The sequence below is a fragment of the Columba livia genome, chromosome 19, assembly GCF_036013475.1.
Source record: "Columba livia isolate bColLiv1 breed racing homer chromosome 19, bColLiv1.pat.W.v2, whole genome shotgun sequence".
Lineage (NCBI taxonomy): Eukaryota > Metazoa > Chordata > Aves > Columbiformes > Columbidae > Columba > Columba livia.
Genome location: NC_088620.1, coordinates 7,373,681 through 7,399,582, shown reverse-complemented (window position 1 = coordinate 7,399,582; position 25,902 = coordinate 7,373,681). Strand labels below are relative to the sequence as shown.

Genomic DNA, 25,902 nt, shown 5'->3' with positions numbered 1-25,902 from the left:
TTTTTTAAGTTATGCAAACTTTCAGCATCCACAAAATCTTCGCTCAAATAGTCCCATAGTTCTCCTGTGTGAAGCTCTATATCTTATTTTGTTTTCAGCATATCACCTACTAATTTAACTCGATGTTCCCAGTTCTTGCATTAAAAAGACAGTGAAAAATCATTCTCTCTTCACCTCCCATCCCTCGGACATGTTTGGCTCACAAAACAAGGAGCGGCACAGAGATGCCTGGACTAATGGAGACCAGAATTGGGAATTCCGCAGTGGACAGTCTGATTTCACAGGACATGTCACCTTGCATGTGCCCACAGGTTCCTTCTGCCTCTACAGTTGTGGGCTCAGAGTGGGGCCAGGTTCCTGACCTGTATTATGGGCTGTTTGCAAATGCATTAAGGTGATGCTGGTGACAGTCCCCGATGCAGCTGATGCAGCTGCTCTGGAAAGGGAGATGGCACAGAAAGTGACACTCACTGCTCAAGTTGTATGAATTCCTTATGGAACTTAAAACACACATGCCTGTCCCCACGTCAATTGGTATCTGTTCATCTTGCACCTCGGTAAATCCTTTAAATACACAGACAAGCAAATTGCCTGACCAAAGAGCTCCTTTTGCTGGAGCCTGCTCTGGTGGGCTTTATTACAAATACAGGGATATTTGGGTCTTTTTTTTTTTTTTTGCTTGATTAATTTCTAAATCTTGTTCTTGGGTCCTTTTAATTACAAGAGAGTCATAAGATTTCACTAAAGCAAATGCAAACTTTTAGCCATCACAGAAAAACCTGAAAACCAGAGTTTTAAAGTCTTGCAAACACCCCCTCCCCGCTTAAACCTCAAGGAAACGAAGAGGAAGCGAGCATTTTTCGCTCATTGCCATTTATTATTTTTAAGTCGGTCTCATGACTCGCAGCGGTGACGCTCCTCGGTGGTGTGACCAAGCCTACACTGTTCATCTGGGCGCTGGGAGGTTTGGCAGACGCCAGTGGGTGGCTGGCAGCTCCTACGTGGAACCTTCGTGCCTCTTCCTCTGCCTCTCCCAGCAGCATGTGGGGAGTGAGGGGACCCACAGACGTCTGCAGTGGGATCGGCCGGTTGTGGTGGGACGGCAGAGTCCAGGAGATAGCGAGGGTGCTGCAGCATCTTAGCTCAGTTTCCCAGGAGATACCTGGCAGAGCCTTCAAGCTCTGTCTGCTCTGGTGATTTGTTTTAGCCCTCCTGCAGCCAGTAAATAGGCAAAACAAAAGCTTCCGCTTGTACAGGAAGGGCTTAACCTCCTTTCAAGACGGGGCAGTGCAATTAGGAGCAGCCATCGTCACCACCTGGTGGGTGGTGGCAAAGTGCTGCTTCAGGGTGTTCTCCAGGGAAAAACAGGGTTTTCCCCCAGCTCCTGTGTCTTTAAACTACAGAAGGATGTTTCCAAAGCACGTTTTGCTCCCAAGGGCTGGTTGCTTTGGCACAGGGTAAGAGGAAATCAAAGGACAGTACTGTTGTGTCAGACAGCTCATTTCCCGTTAACTCCGCATCTCTGTCTTCTGCACATGGTGTTTAAAGAGACGTTTGCTCCATTGATCCTGTCTAAAATCTCCTTGGAAGTGCTGAATGGAAAACATCCTGCTTATCTCTAATCAAAGCTGGTTTTTCTCTGCCTCTGGGCCAAAACACTGCAACAGGCTTGGTCCTTGCGGGAGCAATGGATGCTGAGCAGAGACGGGAGAACCTGAAAACCACCAGCCTGTTCCCACTGTGCCACCAGCTGCAGGTTTTTTGAGTATTCAAGGGGTAATTAGAAAGCAGTGATCCAACAGCTCCTAACTAGGTGCTTGCTGGTTGCAGCATAGTGAGTCTGAACAGGCATCTCCTTCCCATCTATTAAAATAGACGCCACCACCAGCAAAATAAAAAAAAAGTGAAATTGGGATGTGTGACTCAAAGTGGGGGAAGGAAAAGGGCCAGGGCTGATTGGTAGCCAGACACCCACATCAGGAAAGCATCTCAGCAAAACCGCCTGCATCCCACCATTGTCAACGTGATTTCAAATTAAACATATGCTTAAGTAGAGAAGGGACTGAGAAATTAGTTGGCTGTAGGAAGTTTTTGGCTTGCAGCAGTAGAAGGCACACGGTAAGGGTGTTCATGGGATGGACACTGTCAGAATCCTCTCTACCACAGTGCTTTTCTATAAAGCCTTAAAAAAGAGCTTGAGGTTAAATAGATCCTGCTTTTCTTTCTCCCTTATTCCCCAAAATCCGCCCTGGACTCTGGTCTGAGGGCGTCCCTCTGCCCTTGACTCCTTGCCAGGCTTGCTTGGCTGGAAACCTTCCTCCAGATGGAGCAAGCAAGGAAAGGTGAGGACACGCAAAGAGGAGAGAAATGAAAATGTATGAACACCCCTAATTTTGCTTATGTTTTTGCTGTCATTTAGACTGCTATAAAATGAATGTAAAATATTATGATTCCACTCTAATAACTCTTTTCATCCATTTACGCTGGCGTAATTTTCTTCTGAGTAGAAATTTTTGTCAGAATCTGGTTGGGGCAGATCCTTCATTTTATTATTTGATTGCAAAGAACCTACTTTCTCCCAAATATCTCTTTTTTTTTTTTTCATTAAAATGTAATAACTGAGCATGGCCAACCAAAGGCACGTATTACAGTGAAGGCAGACCAGCTAGAGAGCTGGAGAGTGAGAGGGAGGCAGGAATATGTTGGGCACTGAGGTGGGAGCATCATCCAAGCTAATTATAACACTTACAACTTAAATAGTTCAGTTCCTTGTTAGTTGGATTAAGAAATCAAAATTTCTGTGAAAACAAGCTTTGACAGAGGAAGGTTGCTGGCTGAGTTTCTCCACGGGAACACCATCCCCTTCACCAGGCATTGCAGTGGGGCAGCGATCCACCCCTGTGCCCTCCCCTGTGCTCCTGCCTGCCCTCACCTGACATATTTGCTACCTTTCCACACCAAAAACATTATTTCAGGCCATGGCTATTTTAGTGATTTCACAACCCAGAGCCCCAGTGCGGCTGACCAGATGTGTGCCCAGCGTTGTGCATCCCGGCTGCCATCACACTGCCTTCCCTCTTTTTGAATGTTACTTTCTTTATTTACTTTTTCTTTTCATTTTCTTGGTGAGCACAAGAACCAGAAACAAGGGCTGTGAAGCCAGGAGTGCCCCGTGTTGTCACTGTGTCTGTCCCCACCACAGCATCTGCTTTTTGTCCCAAGCGTGCAGGGCTGGACCGGCTGCAGCCTCTTTTGTGAGGCACAAGCAGAACAAGCCCTGAGGGGCTTTTCCTCTCATCACTCTCTAGACATTTTCTCCTGCTCTGTCCTCCCAGGGGCTTGGTGCTCACTGGCACAGTCTCTGCCCCAGGACGTGACATGGACAGGCAGTTCAGGAGAGCTGCAAGGGCTTTGGGCTCCAGCTCCTGAACATGAAGCACTGGGGGGTAAACTGGGTCCTCATGATGTGCACATCTTGCCCTCTGCTTGTGTCAGGCTGGACCACAAGCTAGGGAGATGTGGGAAAGTGTGTGTGTACCCCAGGGCTGTGACAGCCATCATCTCTCCCTGAACTTGACAGTGCACGTGGATCCATCACCTCCTACCTGCCCTGCAGGGCTTCTGCCCCAAATGGTTGGGGTTATCTTGCATTAGCTCATTTTTCCCTTGCAATCTTTCATTTTTACCATGCCATAGCTCATTTTTTTTCCTTGCAGCATAGGTTAGGGCTTGGTTAGTCTCCAGGGCATGCTTGCATGTTTTGCTGTTTTGTCTGAGGCTCAGGGGAAAGAAAGGCTGGAGCTGCAGGGGGGCAGGATGAATTGCCAAAGCTTTGGGCTGGAAAGCTGTCATCAGAGCAAGGGGAGAACACAAGAGGACTGAAGGAGGGTTTTGTTTAGACTAGAGGAATGGGGAGAGGCGACAGGTCATGCAATGCAGAGTTTATTAAGCAGCAAGTAGGGCCTGCTGGGAAACATCCGGGATGGGGAATTTTCCAGGTGAAATACAGGGCAAAATCCCCATTTCCCACTCCACGGGTCCTTTATTGGGGCATCCTTTGCTATTTCCCTCTGAGACCTCCATAGCCTGCAGCAGCTCTGTGGGATGCAGGGCTGATTTCAGTCCTGTGCTGAGGGGCCTCAGAATTGATGAAATATTTGGTCACTCAGTGAGCAACATGGTACAGGCTCCCCTGCATCCACTTCTTGGTGTGCGTGGGCATGTGGCGGTGGTGGCCACAGGACTTTCCTGGGCAGTCAGTGTTGGATGTGCCACCTCCAGAGACACCCAGGGACATGAGGTTTTGCTCGCCAGTTCCTCTGCCTCCTCGGCCCCTGCAAATTTCCTCAGCCAGGAGTGTCTGTGCAGTGCGTACCTAAAGCACATGATGGCACTGCAGGAGCGCAAAACCGCCTCAGCCTCCTCTGCAGCTCCACTGGATCTTTAACCCCTCGGTGGAGGTGAAGCTGCTGCAGGTGAGGTGGCTTAACAGGGACAAGGTGTGGAGGGAGGTTTGGGGACAGTGATGCCCAGTGCTCTGCTGTCCCCAACTAGGGCAAAGTGTTGAGTCTGAGCTGGTGGCTGCTGCTGTGGGATTGTCGCATCTCTTGGTGACCGGAGGGGACTCAAATATAAATAGTGCCGCAATGTGGGCCTGAGCGGGTGTTCATGAGTCCTCCAAAATGCACAGAGGATGCTCTGTGGTTCCTCACAGCTCGATGTGAGGCATCCTTGGTCTTGTCATGCCTGAGACCATTCCCCTCTCAGCACAAATCCAAGCAAACCTTCCCAAAGAGACCAGGCACCAAGACAGGCAGGTCTAAGGCTGATTTTGGCAGTAGCACCTGTAAACCAATGTGCACCAAAAGCACTGAGAAACCCGCCCCAGGCTCCCATTGCTGCTGCGTTGTCTGGAATCACCTCCTGAGCTCACACACGCAGAGAGATGGTTTCAAATACCCGCTGGTCAGGATTGAGCCTTGGTGCAGGTCTTGTATGATAATGTCCTGCTGGCTGGCCAATGGGATGTGGTGGAAATTTGTTAGTTTGCTGACTGCCGAAGTTACTGATCCTCTTAGTCAAAAACCAGGGAGAGCTGCAGAGATGAACAGAAAGGCTGCAACAACATTTCCATACAGCACATGCTTTCTCCTGAAATAATCCCTGCAGGAAAGAAACTGTAGAAATATCTGGGTGTGACAATCCTGCTCTTTATCTGTTCTTATCTACAAAGAATTGAAGAGATATAAAGCCAGCAAGTTCTGCCCAAATTCTTGCCAGGTCCTGGAGGTATTAAAAACGGAATGATCCCAATCACAGAGGTTGTCTTGATTTATCTGGTGGACACAAGGTGTGTGGCTTTGCTTTTCCTCCTCATTTTGTTCCCGTAGGAAAAAGTTCTCTCCAGGACTTTTCCATAAGCAACAAGACATATATCCAGGAGAGAGAGCACAGAGTCAGGAGAGAAGGGAAAAAACTCCTCTTCCAGGAGAAAAACAGAGGGGTTCTGGTTCCTGCAGCTCTCATCTGTCTCTCTGGATGGAGCACTCTGTGCTCAAAACCCCCCTGTTATAAATGCAGCTGATTGATTTTCTCTCTCTTTTTTCTCTTGCACTTGTTTATTTTAATAAAGATAGAAATTTTCTTTTTGGAAACCTAAAGCAAAATGTTCCAATGTCTCCACCCACTCTCCTGGCACTAAGCGCTGATGGTTATTTCAGTGGTTATAATTTGATTTCTGCCTCTCCTGCTGGGCTGATGTGGGAGAAACAATATTTAGGGAAGTTGATTTTTAATTTGTTTTCTGTTGTGTTTGGGTTTATTTATTTATTACCTTTATTTTTCTGAAGCGGGGAAGGCAGAGGCTGGGAATGGTGCGGGAAGAGGGAAAGCGAATCAGCAAGAACACACTCTCGTTTTCTAGGCCTTTTTTTTTCAAGTTTGCAATCTGATGGGCAAAAATCACAGTATAACTCAACTAATCGCTTACTCTGAAGACTGGAGAGTGTCCCATCTCTTCAGGTACTTTTGTGTTATTCTGATTCTGCCGCAGTGACTCATTAGCTGCTCTATGCCAATGATTTTAGGTTCGTAGGCAGAACTGTGATGATCTCAGTTTTGCAAGTGGGGAAACTGAGGCACAGAATAGTACATTCGCTCCTTGCCCTTCAGCTCACCTGTGCAGCCGAGCTCAACTCACAGAACAGGCACTAAGGCTCCTAATTAAACTTAGACAAGATGAGGTTTTCACCAGTACTCAGCAGTCAGTCCTTCAGTGATAATACCGAGCAGCAGATTTTCAAAGAATTCAGCTACTCCTCAGCTCTTGCAGTTTCTTAGGGAAAAGCTCGTGCATTTTGCTAAAAGGAATAGCTTTTTCTTTGCCAAAAATCTGACACTTCATTTCTAGGCACAGAATTAAAAACTTGTTTGTCACTTTTTTCCTAGTTTTTAAAGGGGTAGCATCCCTCTTTTCCTGTTTTTGTTTCATTTTTTTTCTGGTTTCTAGGAACAGGGCTAGTGATTGCTTCTGTGCCTATCTGAAGATAATAGCTTTGCTAAATAATTTTTCCTCTTTTAAAATAGATACCAAGATTGCCTGCTGCATAGTTTACATTGCCTGCTGCGGAGACAAATACTTCAATTAAAATGGAAGGGAGAAAAAGAAAAAAAGAGAAAACAGACAGAAAAAGAAAAAGCCTCTACAAAAAAAAGAATCCTAGTAAGTAGAAAAGAAGTAGAAATGGGCAAATTAAGCCCTTTGGAAGCCAGGATGCATTTTGCGTGTATGCACTCAGGCTTTTGGGATTATTGTGCTCAATGCAAGGAGGGAGGTGCTGGGGAAAGCCCCAACTACATGAAGAGCATGTTGCATTTCCGTGAAGCGACAAGCGATATCTTCTCAAACCACTTGTCCTCCACCTCCTGCTCCAGTCTGTGTGCAGGACACGTGGAATGGTTTGGTTTCAGATTATCAAGTCTTCAGAATAAGAAGGAAACAGGATTGTCTACCTACCTTGACTGTGCCTCTTTCCTTCGCTTAAGAGCAAAATGTTACATTAATCCCCTGTGGTTGCTGTTTTTGATTATGGGACTCCTTGTACCCGCTCTCCCTCCCTTGGCTTTGGCTTCCCCCTGGGGAAAGCACAGCAGCAGAAAACAGCAAGAAATGTTCCAGGCTGGTATTAACTCCAAGGACAGATGAAAGGGATGAGAAGTTGCAAGTACAAAATTGATGCTCAGATCCAAAGATTTTCTCCCTAAGTCCAGTTGGGGACTGAAAGCATTGCATCCAGTTTTGACTGCAAAGTTGGATAGAGCAGGAGAGAGGGAGACCCCGCTTATAAGCAAAAGTTCAGTGTGAGTCTGCAAGACTTCCCTACTGGAAAAGAACTCTGTCTTTCCTTGCATTTGGAGGCAAAGGAAGCAGATTGTGAGGGGCATCCACCCAACCCACTCCCATGCCCACAGTAGGTCTGAAGCCAGAAGCCAGACTAGCTTTTTCTACACCCCTGTCTTAAGATCTTTCTGGGAAACACTCACGGTACCTTTGCCCTAAAGTTTATCCATCCACCCCAAAATCCACCCTACCTTCCCAAAGCACACCAGGCTACCAGGGCTTCCCAGTAAAGATCAGCCCTGATGCACTGGGGGTGCTGCCCACAGCTGGGGAGTCACTGGGGCTGCCTGGCATGGCCAGCCCTGGGTTTCGGAGGGCAATGGTGCTCTGGCAGGGTGGCAGTGAGTCAAAAGATCTGCTTGGATGGATTAATCAGCCTTGCAAAGGTCTTTTTCCAGGCCAGGGTATAGAGGGAAGAGGGTTGGACTGAGAGCATCGCAGAGCACTTGCCCCCACTGAGCTGGGATTTGGATCTAGCTTCTTGAGGATAATTAGATGATCATCATCAGATGGGTAAGCTGAGCTCTCACTTTCTGCACCACCCCTCTAAAAATGGAGCATATTATTCCTGTTTTTCACCAGCCTGAACCAGCAATTGTCTCTTTGAGCTGCGATGCTGTCCCCATATAATTAAGGCTGTCAGTCAAACTCAGATACCTAAACACTCCAAACTCCATGGCTTACGAAGACTGATCACAGGACTTTGATTGCTTGGCAGTCAAAACAGCACTTTGTGGGCTCTCTTTTCTCATGTCGGAGGAACAAATTGAGGGGCTATGAGAATGAAACATCCTTGGGAAGGTGAGGAGGTGTTTCCATTGCTTACTGGATATGTGCCTCTCATGGTGTCCCCTCTACCCATATATTGATTTTTCCAGTAATTGTGTGTCCCTAATGCTGAGATCCCTTCTGCTGTTCCGTGCACAGGCTTTGCACTTGTGTTTGTTACTAGTAAAGCTGGGCTTCTCCAGAGAGTCTTTAACTGCGCCTGTTTTGGGTGTATTTTTAGAAAATCAAGTCCTCTTAGATGCCTTTGGGGCTGTGGAGAGTGGAAAAGCGCCTAAAAGGTGACTTGTTTCCCAAAGTGTAAAAATCTTTTTGTTGTTTTGTACAATCGCAAAGTGAATTTTCCCCTATGCCCACCCAATATGCTGCCTCTGCAGCACGGGCAAATGACAAATAACTTCTTTCAAAAGCGTTAATATTTGCAAACACCCGTGCAAGACCTGCATCCTGTGTGATTTGTGCGCACAGGGCTGTGGGAGGGTAGAGCGGGGTTAATGTGCTTCTGTGATACACCAATTAAATTCCTCTGTGTGCGTGGGAGGTCTAGCAGTCACCTTCCGATAAATGCTGCTGCGATCTTTGCAGGATCAGGGTCCAGAGGTGGGTGTTTACCTGTGTTGTGTGTATGTGTGTAGCGGCCCAGAAGTAATTGGTGATGAAAGCTTCTGTGCGGTGTGTGTAGGAGGTCCAGGAGGGACCAACTGATACAGCGCCTGTATGAGCGTGTGTAATCACTTGTGAGCTCCCTCCCAGAGGAATAAAAACAGTTCTGATTTTATACCATGACTGAAAAGCTGGTTGTTGGTCAAAGAGAAAGTCACTGCTGCTTAATGACCAAGATGTGATCAGTGTCATTTTATTTAGATGGGTGCAAATGATGGAGGAGCTTTTCCTCTCTGCATCCGCAGTCCCAGATTCACAGTGTGGAGCAGGACACTGGGGGTGAGCTGAGCTCCTGCTCTGCATCAGCACAGCACCTTGCTCAAGGTGAAGAGCCACTCAAACAAGCTATTGTCCGTGCAACAGAGCTGCTTTTGGTTAATCTCTTCTCTGGCGTGAACTTCTTGATTCCAGCCTGGTTTAGCAGTCCTGGTCAGGATTTCTCCTGCATGTGGATTTACTTGTATTGCTGTGAGTTTTGCTGTCCTCGGCAACGGCTTCTGTCCTCTGGGCATGTACCCAAATACCTTGGTGTGGGTTGCAGCCGCATCGCACTGCCCGTCTGTGGGATAACGGATCACTTCATGCAACGGGGGCTGTTTGAAGGCCCTCGTGGTCCCCTGTGACATCCCAAGAAGCAGCCAGATGACAACTATGGGTATAAAGGAGCAAGGGAGCCCACACCATCCACAGCTCAGCCCAGCAGCGAGCATGGCCAGGAGGGCTGTGTGTGCAGAGAAAGGAAGACTCGGTCAGTCCCCACCCCTCTGCACTGTCACCATGTCACTTCACAGATTGATGTGAGTGGTTGCTGGAGTGCTGTGAGGCTTGAGTTTGCAAGCCAGTGTCCTCAGCTGCTGGGGAAAAGGATGTGCATTTACTGAGGTTCATCACCAGAGGCCCGGTGTAATTTTGTCTCGCCAGGTTTAACTCGAATACAGCCACTTGGAGGCTCCAGACTCTGCCACAGGGTCTGCTCCTCCGCAGGTCTGATGGCTGCAGGGGCCACAGGTCTGATGGCTGCAGGGGCTGGGGAGATGCTGGCAGGGGAACAGGTCCCGGGGGGTGGCCCTGTCCTGCTGTGCCCATGTCAGCCTCTCCATGGCCTTTGACAGGGCTGTGCATGCAGAGCTGTACCACTCCCTCCTAACTCATATGAAAGTCACATCCTTCCCTTCTTCCCTTTTCTGACCTCAGTACTACTGTGGTCTGGGTTAGAGGTGGGGCACAATTCACATTTGTGGAAAGAAGAGGCAACCACCCTCCTGGCATAAAACCTGGGTGAGAAAAGGGTCACTCAATAACACGAATCCTTGGGGGCCTGGAGGACTGTTCTGCCTGGCAGTGGCTTGAGGGCAGGGCAGACAGAAAAGCAGCGGGATGAAGCAGCATCCGTGAGCCTGGGGATGCCCTCACTAGACTGTGGCAGAGGTTCCCCCATGCTGATGGTCACTTCCAGAGTGCCCTGTGGACAAACCCCAGTGCTGTTCACTGCCTGTCTCTATCTGGAGGAACAAATGAGGCTTACCCGAGGCCAATGATTTTCGAAAACTCAAGCTGTTCAAGGTCCCAAATAGCTTGACAGAACTTTGGCATTAGCTCTCCATCTGTTTCTGCCTAGATTCCTCTGTGTATAGGAGCCTGTTATGTGCGTGATGGGGCTGGCTGTGCATAAGAATGAAGTGGTCAGGAGCTGGGAGACAGGACAACGTGGCCACAAGCTCAAAACCCTACATTTGGAGACCCGTTTAAGAGACCTCCTGAGCTATCAGAGGTTCTCAAGTCACAGTCTGGAAGCTCTTAGGAAGGGATAGAGGGAAATTAACCTTATTTCTTTCACAGGAAGCGTCTTGGTGCTTGCCAGAGATTCTTTGCTTAGATAATGCCTTTTCTTGGAAGGTTTGTTAGCCATCTCACATTTGTTTAAGGAATTTTGTTGAGAGATGAATCAGTGAGTGTCTCAGTGGCTGCTGATGGGTGCAGACTGGCAGCCTGGGGTTTGTGTGTGAATGTGCAGGAAGGGAAATAGTTCAGCTAATGGTTGCACAATGGCATCTTGTCACCATTACAAGTGAGTCAACAGACCAGCAGAATGATGCAATACAGATGTGTGTGTAAAATGTCCTCTGAAAGACAATCAGAGAGGAGAAGATGTGCTGTTGGACTGATCAATGTGCCATGAGGCATTGTCATCGGTGTCCTGAGCTTTGTCATGAAATGAGTGGATAAATGAAATAGGAAATATAGGTGGAATTCTGCCCATTTCTTGTGGGTAAAAAATGACAGGATGAATAAGTGTTCCCCAAATGTGTACAGAAAGAGGAATGACCAAAAAGGGAGAGGAACTAGGGGGGCAGAACTGGAGGTAAATGAGATTTTTCTGTCACTGCTGCTCAGAAGGTGGATTAGAAACAGCAGTAAGGACTGAATTAAAAAGATGTGGGTCATTTTTGGGAAGTACTTCAGGATAGCTCAGTATCCTTCCAAAGCTCTTCATTATGCAGCCTGCTTCAGCTGCCCTAGTCCTTGTGTCTGATACTGATGTGACGGCTCCACTCATCCCTGAACTGCTGCCTCTCTCAATCTCTGTAGATTTGAATCTCCCTGGAAGCCTTTCCTGACCAGCAAATCCTTATGCTTGCTCGTGGACTGACCTTTTAGAAGAGAACTTGAAAAAGTTCTTGGTTCTGTAAACTGCCTGTCAGGCTCTGCATAGCTCAGGTATTGCAATGCTCTTCTCTCAGTATCACCATGTCTTGGATGGACATGATGCAGCTGGAGAGCCCCCCACTTGTGGGGCAGCCTTGAGTGCTGCAGAGGAGATGGAAGTACTGCTGGGGAAAACTGGATGGCCTGGATGGCATGGCTTTGAGAAAAGGTCCTGGGCCATGGTGGTGGAGGAGGAGGAAGAGGGAAGGGCTTGAACGCTAGGCTCTAGCTGTGCCAGGAGGGATGGAAAGGGGAAGGCTGACAGCAATGCTCTTGTGGATGGAGCAGGAACTGCCAAATTCAGCAAATGCCGACAGAGAGAAGATTCTGAGCGGGGCAGTGCCTTTTGCCTTTTTCAGCGTAAGGTACTGCAGACCTGCTTTGGTTGCTGGTAGCACTGGTCAGAAAGTGCTTGCCCTTTATGTGGAAAAATGACTCAGTTTGGACAGAGTTGGGCAGATGGGAGTGACAAGAGTGGTGTTTGACTAGGCTTTCCCATGTGAAGTGTCCTGGCTTTTTTTCTGAAAGGATGAAACCTATCTCTTTAGAGCAGAAGAAAAAGGAAAGTTGACTCACTGGCAGTGGTGGGGCCATGTTTCTTCTCTGAAGATGACTCTTCAACTTCTTCCCTTCCAGTTCTCTCTGCTTTTACCACATTGCAGCTTCTTCCACAGCAGGACTTGCCTGGATCCTTTGCCCGGTATAAGGCTGGGCTGGAGATGGGTGTTGGGAGAAAAAATGTGTGAGGGAAGCGATAGTTGGGTTGGGGGCCCTGGTTTCTGCAGCAACTCCAAGTTCTCTCTCTTAGTGCTCAACTTCACAGCCATCTCTGCATCTCGCTCCTGTCACTGTTCATCTTCTCTCTCAGGAGGTTTCTCTTTCTCTCCCTTTTAAACATGCCCTTTCAAGCAGCTCTCATACTGATGAACTTAAGCTGCTAGATCATAGCTCCCTACCTTTAACTTGTCATACCCTGATTTCTGTTCTCAGTATTGCCCTGTACCATCTATTTTCTCATGCTGTAACTCCATCCCAAGTGTAACAGTCCAGGACTGAATCTAATGTTACTTTGTCTTTGGTCCTGACCATCTTTATGATGGGTCTGTGCATCTTTAATTAACTTTAAACCTACCAGGCACTACAAGGATGTTTTTAATCTGCAACAAGTGCAGGAGAAGCTTGAAGGCCTGGTGTGGTAAAATAATCTTGTCGAAGGTCATGCACTGACTCTTGGTTGGGGCTGAGATTAGATGCTGAGTCCCTGATTGCCAAAGAAATGTTGTAGAAATAAAAAGAAAAATTGCTTTTCCTTGCTAAAATGTTTGGAAAGTGCAAAGCGGAACAATCCAGGCGAGGAGTGCAAAGTGCTGGGTTAGGCTTGGGGGATCAGGGAGCATGTTCAGCTGCTGTGAGTGTGGTGGCCGTGCTACTCAGGCACAAAGCTTTTAAGGCAGGCTTTGATTTTGTACCTGGCCGTGTTTGCTTTGCATGAGCAGAAGACGGTGTTGTAGCACACAGGCCAGGGACAGGAATTTAATGTGTGGATTAAAAGTGAGGTGTCACACGAGGGAATACACACAAAGAGGCACACAGAAAAGAAAGAGGTGCAGGAGGCTCTGTCCTGGATGTGGTTTTGTTTAAAAGTGTGGTGATTTCTTCCATTTGAAGCTTTTTGATTTCCACGGAGCTGTCAAATTTTATCAACCCAGAGGCTGCCTATTCATGAGCCCTCATCTTCTGCAGCACCTTTTCATTGCTACTTTCTTCCTGGCCTGGGTTCACTTCAGTTGCTACTTCACCAAAACGCTGCCTCTACCAGCAGAAAGAGATGAACCTACAAGCTGATGGCTGTGTTGGTTCCAGCACTTTGCTGCAGCCTCTGCAGTGGGTGCTCACTGGGAGGAAGGTTCCTCCTGCAGAGCGATTTTGAGGGCAAAATCTAAGAGTGGGGTTGGCTTAACTTAGATCAGGCTGCATCTGTCTTACAGCAGCAGCACTTGGGGTGTGGGAGCATTAGTATGGTACCCATGTAACTGCAAACTATTTCTAGGGGAGATGAAACTTCTGCTTCTCCCTCCCATTTCCTTCCTCCCTCCCCATCGCTGTGGTCAGGCTTTCAGGGCACTGCCCATGTTATTTGTGTCACTCCTTTTCCTGGGTAACTTCTCTTCTAGTATCTCAACCCTCCCCCGAAAGCTTTCCATGAAACCCTGTCTCTTGTGATCTGCAAAGTGTTTATGCCTTTCACACTGCTCCCACTGCTATTCCCTTTTTGGCCAGCCTGGTTCCTCCTCTATTAGAACTGAAATGGTTTTGTTCTGGTTGGTGCATGCAATTAATGGCCAAAGAAATGTTGCAAAACTCCCCCAAAACTGCTGTGCCCTGCGAGACTGGTGGAAGAACTGGAGGCACTGGTCCAGCTCAGTCTGAGAAAAGTCACTTGAAGGCTGAAAGGGGATGACCTGATCTTGCACATGCAAACAGAACTGGACTCAGCTTGGAGAAAAAGGGTATTTTAACAAATTCCTCTTTATCAGTTCAACACTGGCTTCACGTTTTACTCTGTACACATAACAGTCAGACAGGTTCTGCAGATTCCAAAGATACAGTGTTCCAAATGCACGCAAAATGCATTTGGATCTGGCTTAACCACTCTTTTGGAATTTATGGCTTTGTAAGTAATGGAACTGGGCTCTCAACTATGTGAACAATTAATATTCTGTGTTCTTCTCCTAGTAGAGTAAAATGGCACAAAAACCTTTATCTCTAAAAGTTGATCTATAAAACATGCTATAAACTAACCCCAGGAGATGGTTTACATTTTCTCTAGGTAATGTGTGTATAAGAACTTTGCCACAGCTCTCAGGAGCTGTGCCTGCACTTTCTGCCACAGTTGGTGCAACATTTTCCTGTCACGCAGTGTCAAGTCACGATATTGAAACCATAAACGTGAGGCTCAAGGGTCTCAGCATTGGTCGCTGCCTGTGGCAGCACTCCCAGTGCCTGCAGCAAGCATATCTGCTACACAGGTTTTTACTCTTTTGTTTAAAAGCTGGGTGGTTTTCACTCAAAACAGGGTTCTGTAATCTCTCCAGGTAACCACAATTCATTAGAGCTGCCCCTTGTTTCAAACTTGCCCAGCGTGTCAGAGCAATGTGGTAGGGGCTTAGTATTTAACCATGTTTCGTGGTGACAGAGAATCTTGAAGCCAACCTTTCTTGTGTCCAGTTTAAAAAAACCTGAGATCTGCAGTCCTCCGTGCCTTGCACACCTCTCATGTTTGATAGTCTGAATGAATCCTTGCCCTACAGCAGACTCATTATTATCAAGAGAACTGGGGAAAAGGAGGTGGAATAAGTAGGATAAGGCAAAGCCACAGTAATACAAAACATATGTAAATTAGGCTACGAGATACCATAATAAGGATGTAATGGAGAGGGAAAGAAAAAGAAAATGAGTCCTATTGTTGCTTCAGTAACAAAAGGAAGCATTGGTCTGGGGCGCTAAATCCAGCTTTCTCAAGGCTGCGGAAAGGCAATTACACTGCTTCTAAGCACAACACTTTTCAGGCCAAGGCACCGTGAACATCCTCACATCGATGGTGATAGTGAATCCCTGGCTCTGTGGCCAGCCCAGGAGTGATCACGGTTCATCCCAGGCAGAAGGGCAGGGAGATGCTGGGCTGTTCTGTGCCAACCTGCATCTCTCCAGGGGACAAGAATGCTCCACCGTCACTCCCTGCTGGTCCACGAACACTTGGCAAGAGAATCTGGATGCCTTCACCATCTGTGTGAAATCCTTCCAACCATTTAGATTAAACATTGACTTCAGTAAAATGTAGGGCTCCTCACTGACCTGACATAGTCCATATGGAGTAGCTGCCACAGATAGTGACTATCTTGACACTGATTAATCACTTTTTCTGGTTGTGTATTTGTCCCTCGTTACTTGACACAGTTCTTCCCTAATAGCTTTTGAGTAGTTCTGGGGTATGTGTATGACCTTGACTTTGGGGAATAGCCCATCTGATGCCACACATTAGCTACTGCAGTGTAGGCTTGGCTGCTTTTCATCCAACTAACTTGGACACAAGCTTTTGGTTTTTTTTCTTTCCCTGGCATACACCAGTATCTGTCCTTTTCTGCAATGGGAATCACCTTAGTGGTGCTGGATTGTTTGGTTTAGGCGGCACCATTTGCAGCAGGGCTTGGTCTGTGCTGTATAAATGTATATATATATATATAGATATGTAGAGACTGTCTCTGATTCCACCTCCATATCCTTACCTGTCACTTGCAGTCACAGGCATGACAAGCAATCTGCATTACTGATGTTCCTTGCTTTGAAACTAGCAGGTAAATGATCTGTAACTGGAGTCAATCACTGCTCAGACAGACGGCAGCCAAGCTGTCTAACACCCCAAACTAAACACAGAGTTTCTCAGTCTGAATCTTGTTCTCTTCTTCAAAGGTAGGAAATCCAGAAGTAAAGGCAATAGGTCTTGCAGGCTGATACTGCATCAAGTGTGAGATTATTACACCCACTTCATGTGGGGAAGCATCACAAGTGAGAGTTTTAGGCATCAAGGTGCTCCAGTAAGGATCTGTTGTAATGGTACCAGTTTCTCAGCTCCTTCACCAGCCCTGGTGCAGGGTGTGCGTGGATCAGCACTGTCTCTATCCTGTGTCTGCCAAGTCAGACGGGGTTTGCTGTGTGAAGTGACTCACCAGTTCCAGGAAGCAATGTGTGTGCCAGCATCTCAGGTATGCTCTCTCCCATCTTATCCATGGATCACAACCAAATAGTTGTCATGGATGGTCCTTTCACTTAAAGTAAGACCTGGTTTGTTTAAGCTTCAACTAGTTCTTGCCGTCTTCCTCAGCCTCCATTTGCAGACAGACTTGGGGAACTGCTTTGGATGACTACTGAAGCAAAAATACCCTTTTTTTTCTGGGAAATAGCTGGTGATCCATACGTGATACTGGGTTAGCTATGACCTTGAAGTCACCAGAGGTAGGCAGCCCTATCTGTTTGCATGACTGTCACCAGTTGTTTCATTCAAGAGTTTCACTAACTTTCCTTTTTGGCTGGAATTCACAAATTATTGTCCTTTAATGTAAACAAGTACGAGATGTTTTGTCAGTCCAGCTATATTGTAGCCTTCTTATGCTGCGTAATAACTTGCTTGAGATCAGAGAGGCTGAATATACGCTGTCTGCTGTTGTGTTACTTATATTATGATTATGTCCAGGAGAACAAAGATTACTTGGGCATGTGTTTTTTAGAAACACAGATTTTCTGTAATACCTCCTTTCTAAGAGATCTTTTATGATCCCCCCCAGTAAATTGCCAGCACAGTGAATCATGTTTCATTTTAGATGTTATTCTTGTCACTTTAAAGGATTCCAAATAATACTTTTGTTTCTCGTGAACTGAAAGAGGCAATTACATAGACATTGTGACTTTCTGCAGTCATTGCACATTGTTGTATGCAAGCTGAAGAATATGAAGTTAACCAGCATCGACTTTCTACACTGGTGGCTGGGTTTGATTTTCTAGCTTGCATGTTTTCCGCTGGTGTCCCATCCCTTGCAGTTTCTATATGATTTGTCCTTGAACAAATAACAATGTGTGTTGTGAAACTGTCCCTTGTGATAGAAGCAGCACGTTCTCTGAACGTCCTTCAAGCTGTACTTCCCACTTGACCCCTAAGTGTGGCTGTTGGGGGGATTTTGTGATGCTCCCAAACTCTCCAGCATCTTCAGTGAGTCTCCATTGAAATGGTAATTTCTAGAGCATACTTCAGGCTCATCTCAGCTTTAGATAAAAATTAAATGTGGATTGCTTCATTCCGCATATCGAATACTAAAAGACGCACTCATTTGTTCTCTCTGCAGACACAGGATGCTCTGCCAATTTCCTTAATCCAGGCACAGATGCAGTCAGCAATTGTTTCCATTCACTTTTGATTCCATCTGTAAAAGGAAATACCTGCAATCACGAGAGTCTTTTCAGAACAAGAATTTTGTAGAACTTGCCCAATTTCAACAAACTTTTTGTCTGCTAACTTAACGGGCACCACACATCAGGGTGTCCGGTTTAGATCCCATTGTGCTGCCCTGTGTTTTCATCACAGAGATCATCCATTATTTTAGGATATCCCCATCTCTCAGTGTCCCTCTGCTGACCTGCCAAAGGAGTCCAACTCTCACCCCCTGCCATATTTTAAACTTTTCTTTATTAGTGGATTGCTCACTGACCTGATATTGCAGCTTATATTTAATATAAATTTTCACAGGTATTAATGAGTAGTCGTTCCCTATTCCATCAACTTCTAGACTAGTATCCCATCCTCGTCTCACATTTTTCCAACTTCTCTGTCTGTGTGGTGTTAACAATACCAGCAACACTGTGGCTGGATCCTCAGTAACACTTCTTAGTTATCTACAGCAAGACAGGAGCAGATACATGAATGCACTACCATTTATCAGAGTAAATGAAGGCAGGGAGCTTTATTAGAAGGCTCAGAGCTGATTTAAATTAATATTGCCAACTGTGAGGTTTTACAAAACCTCTTCCAGAAACAATAGCTGTGTCTGCACTGTAAATTAAGGATGGTATTGAGAGGTACTCACTTTTGTAGCGAGGCATCAAACACTGATTCAGGCATGACCCAGCACACATCCACCCAAAGAGAGGGTGGGGAGGGCTGTAAAGTCCTGGACTTCGTCCACTGTGAGTCTTCAGCATTTATTCCTTGTGCCTGGCCATGTGCAACTTGTTCCTGCGATAATAGCAATACTGTGGTCCAGCCAGCTGGATAAAACCAAGATGCATGTTCATGAGAGCTCAGCCATAGATAAACCTGCTGTTACCTCAAGAAAACATCTGCCACAGCTGAGCACATCTCCATGACTTGCCAGTGTGGTGTAGCTGGGAGCATGGCAGAGGTACAACGGCAAAGTCATTTGCTCCATCCAGTGCATTTGAATTACGGGATGTGAAGCATGATCTTCCAGAAATGGGACTCAGAATTTCACTACAGTTTCCCTTTATTTTACTTCTTTTTCCAGTTTGACTTGGGCTAATCTGAGGCACCCAAATCAAGTGACGCACTGATACGAGCCATATTCCTCTTTAATTTCTAGTCCAAACTATACTTTTCATGCTTCCTTTTTTACTGAAAAAAAATAAAAAATACCCTAACATTTTTTTTTTTTTTTTTTTCCTGTTAAACAGTTGCAAGGAGAACAATTCACTCAGGGTACATCCAGCCAGCAGGCAGCTACCAGTTTCACTTCCCTCCTTGTTTTCTGCAGCTCTCAGTGACGTGGGTGGTGAAACACAACGCTTGGCATTTCAGGACGTTTCTCGCTCCAGGTCCCAGAGTGATACCCATGCTGCTTTCTCCTGCACGTTTGGCCTCCTGAAGATGCCCAGGAGAGGAGCTTTTCCTCCGTGGACACTCGTGGTGCTGCTGGTGCTTGTCCCACCACAGCTGGCAAACTGCCTCCCCAACCCCTGCTTGGAGGTACGTGATCTCTAAATGAGCACAAAATCTTTCTGTTTCTCTGGTGCAACTTTTCCTTCTGCTTGGGAGATTTGTGCATAGAGTCTACTGTTTGTTAGTTGTCTTATGAAAGCCCATCTTTTTCTTTTCTAAGGCTGTTACCAAGGCAATTGAAGTATTTGAAGTAAATGCGGGTCTCAAAAGCATCTGAGAACCAGAAGCAGCAGCATGGAGCATTGCTTCTTGTTGGCTTTCTATACCTCTGAGGTTAATGCAGTACAGTTAATCTAATGGATTGTTTCTCTTCAGGAAGAGATCCAAGCCTTGTCTATATTTTTTGCAAAATACACTATTTTCACCTGATTTGTATCATTGAGTGATTTCATCAGTAATCCAAATAACTGGCACTTATAAACTGCCTTTTGCAAACTTTTGCTGACAATTATTTCTTACAGAACACTTGTGGTTAGAACTGCCTGCTTATCTGCAGTGGAGCAAAGCTGAGAGCTGATCCTGGACACTCAGTGCATCCTCGTGTGCTTGTTTTGCTGCATCCTCGTGTGGTTGTTTTGAAGGCTCGCTCAAAGGTTGCTGCTGGTTCATCCATAGCCTCAGGGAACACTGTCCTGTAGTTTTGCACCTGCTTCAATCAAAAAGAAATGTAGCTCTTCCTGGGGAGCGGAACCGGCTCTTTTAGATGTGGGAAAGATGCTTAAGATACATAAGATTATTTACTAAAAGTCAGGGTAGCTCATTTAAAATTTAACTACGAGGTTAGTCGTTCTGCTCCCGCTTTCCTGACTGTAATTTTCTGGCACTTCATGAAGAGCAGATGTTGACCATGAATAAATCTGCCACTGTTTCAGGTCGTTCCGGACAGAGCTTTCACGTGCATGGGACTGAATGTCTCTGGAGTTCCTGCTGATGTCCCAAATACCACCCAGAACTTGGATCTTAGTTTCAGCAATCTGAAATCACTGGGATCAAATTATTTTTCATCAGTTCCTGAACTGCATCATCTGGATCTTACAAGGTAATGAGCTCTTTTGTGCGGATACTGGATAATCTTGCTTCACCAGCTGGGCCACGATGGCTGCTTATTTTGGAGTCTGTTGGTTTGGGCGTCTGTTGGTCTTGGCTGTTCGTTGTTGTTTGTTTTCTTTTTACTTTATCCCTGTGTCTGTTGCTCTGCACATTCCCATGGTCAAGTGATATTCAACTTTTAGTCCAGTTACTGGGTGAGCAGTCTCTGGGTGTTTCAGTCTGATCTTGTAGGTTGGGATGTGAGAAGGAGGAGGAAGATGTTTTACTTCTCTCTGAACATGAGAAATGTCAGACTTTTCACTGTTACAAAAACTCTGAAGTGGAACATCTTGGGTGAGCTATTTTTCTAATCACAGTTAAAAAAAAAAATAAAAGGAAGGTACATTCATTTTCTAAAAGGCTGTTTTAAAATATCAACATATTCTCTTTTCCCTTCTTCTCACATATCTGGGGGAGGAGATGGGGGAGGCTTATTAACAAATTTGAATTGATGTATAATTTCCACTGACTTGAGACAACAGTTTCTCTGGGTAAATTGTTTCTCTGAAAAATGTCACTCAGTCCCATCACAGTTACAGCCGCAAAGTGGCTGAGTGGCAGAGCAGCTTTGCTGTAAGGCACTGGCTGGATTATAAAGCTAATTTTGCTTAAATTCACTGCGGAATGGATTTGGGTCTCAAATTCTGGATCTTCCCATGTGAAATAATCTTTAGGTGGCCACCTTCTTTTCCCCCCTCTCCCTTTTCTCCTTTGGAGCCATCATTGTCTGGGGTCTGTTGCCTGTCCGCAGTTTTGCTGATGACATCTGAGCGAGTTGTGAGCTTTGCCACTGCTGCATCCTGCTGGTGCCATGGGACTGCCCAGCTGTGACTGAAGTGACAGTCTGAAGGTGCAGGGTGGAAGGGAGTGCAGTATCCGCTTGGCTCTACCATCAGTGATGATTGTTAAGATGTTAGTTCGGCCTAAACAAAAAGCTAAAATGCTTCTTTCCTGCTGCCTGCATGAATTTTTGACCTTCGCTGTGGTTCAAGGTCTCTTTGCTTTGCAATTGAACTTCAGATTTAGAGAGGGAGGACGAGGTGAGAGAAGGTCTCCTGCTGTGGGACAGTTCACTTTGCACATTCAGGAGTGCTTAGTGCAGTAGTATTAGTGAACACGTAATGAAAGGGACAGTGTTTCATGCACATTTATTCTCTTTTCCTGCTCAACAGGTGCCAGCTCCATACAATAGAAGATAACTCTTTTAAGGATCTTCATAAGCTTTCCACCTTAATTTTAACTGCCAATTCCCTCCAGTACCTGGGGACTGCAGCTTTTGATGGCTTAACATTGCTGAAAAAACTAGTATTGGTGGAAACCAACATAACATCTCTAGCTGACCTACCCATTGGACACTTGCATACCCTGCAGGAACTGAATTTGGGCCACAACAACATTGCCTCATTGAAGCTTCCCGAGTATTTCACCAATCTGACCTCTCTCAGGTACCTGAGCTTTTTCTCCAATAAGATCACACATATCTCCAAAGGAGACCTTGATGTCCTGAGGGAAGGGAACAGGCTCAACCTCACGCTGGTGCTTTCCTTGAATGATATAAAGTACATAGAGCCAGGGTCCTTTGCAAAGATTTACCTTGGTGAGCTGGTTCTAAGGTCCTCTTTTGAGAACTTCAGTGTGATGCACAGTTCTCTTCAAGGTCTGACTGGTTTACAGGTCAATAGACTAATAGTTGGAGAATTCAACAACAACCAGAGACTGGTAGACTTTCAGAGAGGACTCTTGAGTGGACTGTGTCAGGTACGAATGCAAGAGTTTGTCTTAATCTGTTTCAGGGATTTTGAGGATGACACAGACACTCTTTTTAACTGCATAGGCAACGTCTCCAGTATTCGGTTGGTGGACCTCCAACTTGAAGAGGTGTCAGAGGTTCCAATGTTCTCTCAAGTGAAACAGCTGGAATGCAAGAAATGCAAGTTTAAGGAAGTGCCTGCTGTGAAACTGTCTCTTTTCAAGGAGCTGAGAGTTCTTCGTATTACCAAGAGCAAATACCTCAATAGCTTCCGGGAGAAATTTCACACTCTAAGTAACCTGGAGGTTGTAGATCTGAGTGAGAATCGCCTCTCCTTCACTGGTTGCTGTTCCCGGCAGTTTCCTAAGTGTCCAAATTTGAAACACTTGAACCTCAGCTTCAATTCTGACATCAGTGTGACTGGTGATTTTGCTACTGTGAAGAATTTGCTATATTTGGACTTTCAGCACACAAAGTTATTTGGTCCTGGTTCCTACCCTGTCTTTCTGTCCCTTCAGAAACTCATTTATCTCGATATTTCCTATACCAGAACTCATGTCAAAGCCCAGTGTACGTTTTGTGGCTTGAACTCTTTGCAAGTGCTCAAGATGGCTGGCAACTCCTTTGAGACTAATAAACTGGTGGATAGCTTCAAAAACCTCAGTCACCTGCACACCTTGGATATTTCAAATTGCAAATTAGTACAGGTGGATCAAAGTACATTTGGTGCCCTCACTGAACTAAAGGAGCTAAACATCAGCAACAATAAGCTACTGATCTTTGATCCTGGAGTCTACAAGCCGCTCCGAGCCCTCACAGCCCTGGATTTCAGCAACAACCAGCTGAGCGTCCTGTTGGACTCGGCCCTGGAAATCCTGCCTGATAGTCTGGTCCTGTTAGACATCTCTCAAAACCTGTTTGATTGCTCTTGTATACACGTGAACTTTCTGAAATGGGTCAAGGAACAGCAGCAGCTACTGCAGCATGAGGAGTTGATGATATGCCATATGCCCACGTACGTGAAGAATGTGAGCCTGCTGAACTTTGATCTGTCCTCCTGCCAACTCAATACAAGCATGGTGGCATCCTCGGTGATCGTGTTGCTCGCTGCAGTGGTGTTCCTCTTCCTGATTTACAAGTACTACTTCCAGCTATACTACTCACTGGTGCTGCTCAGTGGGTGTAAACATTCTGCAGAAAGGGGTGACACCTATGATGCATTTGTCATCCACTCCAGCAAAGACCAAGAATGGGTGATGAAGGAGCTGGTGGAACCTTTAGAAGGAGGAACACCTCCCTTCCATCTCTGTCTTTACTACAGGGATTTCATACCTGGGGTACCCATTGTCACCAATATCATCCAAGAAGGTTTTCTGAGTAGCAGAAATGTCATTGCAGTCATCTCTACAGACTTTCTGGAGAGCAAGTGGTGTAGCTTTGAGTTTGACATTGCCCAGTCCTGGCAGCTTGTCGAAGGAAAGGCTGGAATCATCATGATTGTACTGGAAGAAGTGAACAAAGCCTTGCTAAGGCAGAGGCTGGGGCTGTCCCGGTACCTAAGGAGGAACACCTATCTGGAGTGGAAAAACAAGGAGATCAGCAGGCACATCTTCTGGAGGCAGCTGACAGGAGTCCTGCTAGAAGGGAAAAGGTGGAATCACGAGGAGGTAAAGCTCATGTGAGAGAAAGAGAAATCACATCACTTCTGTCCTGTCTCCCATCCTGGCCATGGCTGAGGGCTGCTGCTCAGAAGCTGGTTCTTCTGTGGCTGTTCAGAGTTGGAGGAGGTGGATGAAGACACGGTAAAATCACTACAGAAATACGTGCCTTGCTGGTCACGCTTTCTCGAGGGAACGTGCAAGATAATGAGTGACAACAGCTGGAAGACCTGCACATACCTGAGCTCCGTGTTTGTCTGCAGATGTCCGTCACACTGGTCCAGCTACCCACACAGGTCTGGTGGGCTGGTGAATAGATGGACTCTTATTGTCATTTGTCTGCCCTGAAACTGGATCTGGGTCTGGGCACCATTTACTTGGTGGAACTTCAGGGTCTGTTGCTTTGAGTGAAGCCCAGGATCTCTGGGGAAGAGCGAAAATACAGGATTCTTCATTCTAAAAAGGATGGGAAGCAGAAATAGGGTTTGGATCCTGAAAGGCTTGGGTCAGCCCCCTTAGGCACCGTGACTTAGGGGAAAAAGCCCTACAGAGGGAAAAGGAGTGTCCTGTAGCCACAGACAGCTACTTGGTGATGCTGAGCAGTTATGTTGTCAGTGGGGGAGGTTGCTATTGATGTGAAATTTCCCCAGCATATTTATTTTAATTTTCTTTAGACCAAATATTGAAACCTCCAAATATTTCCATCACCTGAAACTGTTATTATTTGTATCCAGATTATGTAGCATGAGAGAGTTGTTTGAGTTTCTTGGGGGATCCAGGGATCAGTGAGACCAGAAAAAAACATAGAAAATATTAACGCCTTTAAAATCAAGGTATTTCTTTGCTCTACCTGCTTCTCCTCATACAGTGTTTCTGTATATACTGTGTGGGACTACCCTGTGTGAGCAAGATAGAGCCTGAACAAAGTGCTTTGATGTTTACAGCCACCCAGTTCTAGAATAAGCTTTTCCAATCTCTGGAAAAGCCTTAATTCACTGTTGGAAAGTGTTGTAGGACCCTCCAGCCCATGGGTTGAAATGGACTTTAGAGATGTTTGGAGCTAGCAATGAGGCTGAGTCCATCTGCCTTCCCCCCATCACACCATGGTGGGCTCTGGTCCCAGTTGGCATCCCACTGCGAGTCACTGGGTGTGAAAGTTTTGCCTTGTTTCACTGAGACCATGCCTGCATTTTGCAGGGAGAAGAGACAGGGGAGAAAAGTCTGGGTTAACTAAACTGAGTGTATCCCAGCACTGCCCTGGATAAAGGGAAGGAAAACATAAATGCTATTGAATCATATTACGGAGCGCTTCATTGATGTGTTGAATATTGAACACTGCTGGAGTATTGCTCTCTGTTTACAGAAGGCTTTGGTTGGGATTAATCACTGAATTAGTTGAGTTTTAAACTTGCAAATCCTTCTATAATCAGTGGTGTTCTACAGAGGTAAAACAGAGGCAATTGGGTGGTGAATCAGGTCTGATATTTATTCAGAATAAAGGGCCTGATCCATCTCGCTTTTCTAAGCACCAGTCAGCGACATCTCCGAGGAAGCCGGTGGTAAGTGAGACCGACATCAGACACTATTTAAAAAAGAGGGAGAGCTTGTTCCAGGGCTTATGCTGGCCAAAGCTGAATCACAGCTCCCTCTCTCTGTGCTGTCAGCAGTACATTGGTATAACACTACCAAAAACCACCACCAAAAAAAAAATGAGTTTTTTTGTGACCTGCGAGATGAAGCTTTAATAAAACCAAGCTCGATGCTGCGCTCACTTGCCCAGAGAGTTTGTTTTGCATCTGCTAAGTGCCATTGCAGTGATTTCTGAAGTGCCGAGCTCCTCAGCTCCACTGTGAGCAATGGGTCCTGAGTTCTGCATCTTCCCAGGGCAGAGGCTGCTGGAGCTGGGGAGGGGGTGCAGCAAACCAGGGCACAGCTTGGGGTTCCCTGCACTGAGGCTGAAGAAGGGCACAGAGGACAAAGCAATTATTATCCTGGATTTCAGCAGCTACAGGTTAAACTGGAAAACAAAAAGAGGAAAAATTAAATAGGGTGGGAGTTCCTGCTCCTGAATTGAGCAATGCTGAAGATGTGTTTCTCCATCGCTCTTCTCTCTGTGGCTCTTCTACAAACAATTGAGTATATGTGTGTTTCTGGCACAAAACAGAGACTCCTATGATTCTTGATTGTAATTATAATAATGAGTTTCAGAAAGCCTGCAAGTGTTTGTGGGCATCATAGTAAGTGTTTAGGGCAGTATCATTTAAAAAGCGAGTGTTTGTTGAATATCAAAACAGCTTTCAGAGGAGAGCTGGGGTGATGCTGGGTGGAGGCTCCCCTCCGTACAATT

At 46.1% G+C, this 25,902-nt stretch overlaps 1 protein-coding gene and 1 long non-coding RNA gene across 4 annotated transcripts; one reads left to right on the top strand and one right to left on the bottom strand.

The window, feature by feature from the left end:
• Nucleotides 1-5,740: 5,740 nt before the first annotated feature.
• Nucleotides 5,741-25,586, top strand: TLR4 (toll like receptor 4). Of its 2 annotated transcripts, XM_065035944.1 has the most exons (5): nt 5,741-6,021; nt 6,586-6,721; nt 18,874-19,085; nt 19,931-20,097; nt 21,320-25,586. In XM_065035944.1, the coding sequence occupies exons 2-5, from the start codon at nt 6,649-6,651 to the stop codon at nt 23,577-23,579; spliced, it is 2,712 nt and encodes a 903-aa protein (XP_064892016.1). In that variant the 5' UTR covers nt 5,741-6,021; nt 6,586-6,648; the 3' UTR covers nt 23,580-25,586. The 2 variants fall into 2 exon arrangements, with proteins under 2 accessions (XP_064892016.1, XP_064892017.1); XM_065035945.1 differs by lacking the exons at nt 5,741-6,021; nt 6,586-6,721 and having other exon boundaries at nt 18,806-19,085; nt 21,320-21,592; nt 21,941-25,586.
• LOC135575853 (uncharacterized) lies at nt 9,026-18,726 on the bottom strand. Of its 2 annotated transcripts, none has more exons than XR_010467212.1 (4): nt 18,190-18,726; nt 15,841-17,545; nt 12,131-12,267; nt 9,026-9,407 (listed from the first exon to the last, which is right to left on the bottom strand). It is a non-coding gene; the product is annotated as an uncharacterized LOC135575853 (long non-coding RNA). The 2 variants fall into 2 exon arrangements; XR_010467213.1 differs by having other exon boundaries at nt 15,841-17,529.
• Nucleotides 25,587-25,902: the final 316 nt, after the last annotated feature.

Excerpts from the sequence above, each read along its gene's own strand:
- TLR4 (XM_065035944.1), top strand. The coding sequence starts at position 6,649 with ATGGAAGGGAGAAAAAGAAAAAAAGAGAAAACAGACAGAAAAAGAAAA. Across the intron at positions 19,086-19,930 it reads TCCCCAACCCCTGCTTGGAG|GTCGTTCCGGACAGAGCTTT; the intron begins GTACGTGATCTC and ends CCACTGTTTCAG. Across the intron at positions 20,098-21,319 it reads CATCATCTGGATCTTACAAG|GTGCCAGCTCCATACAATAG; the intron begins GTAATGAGCTCT and ends CCTGCTCAACAG.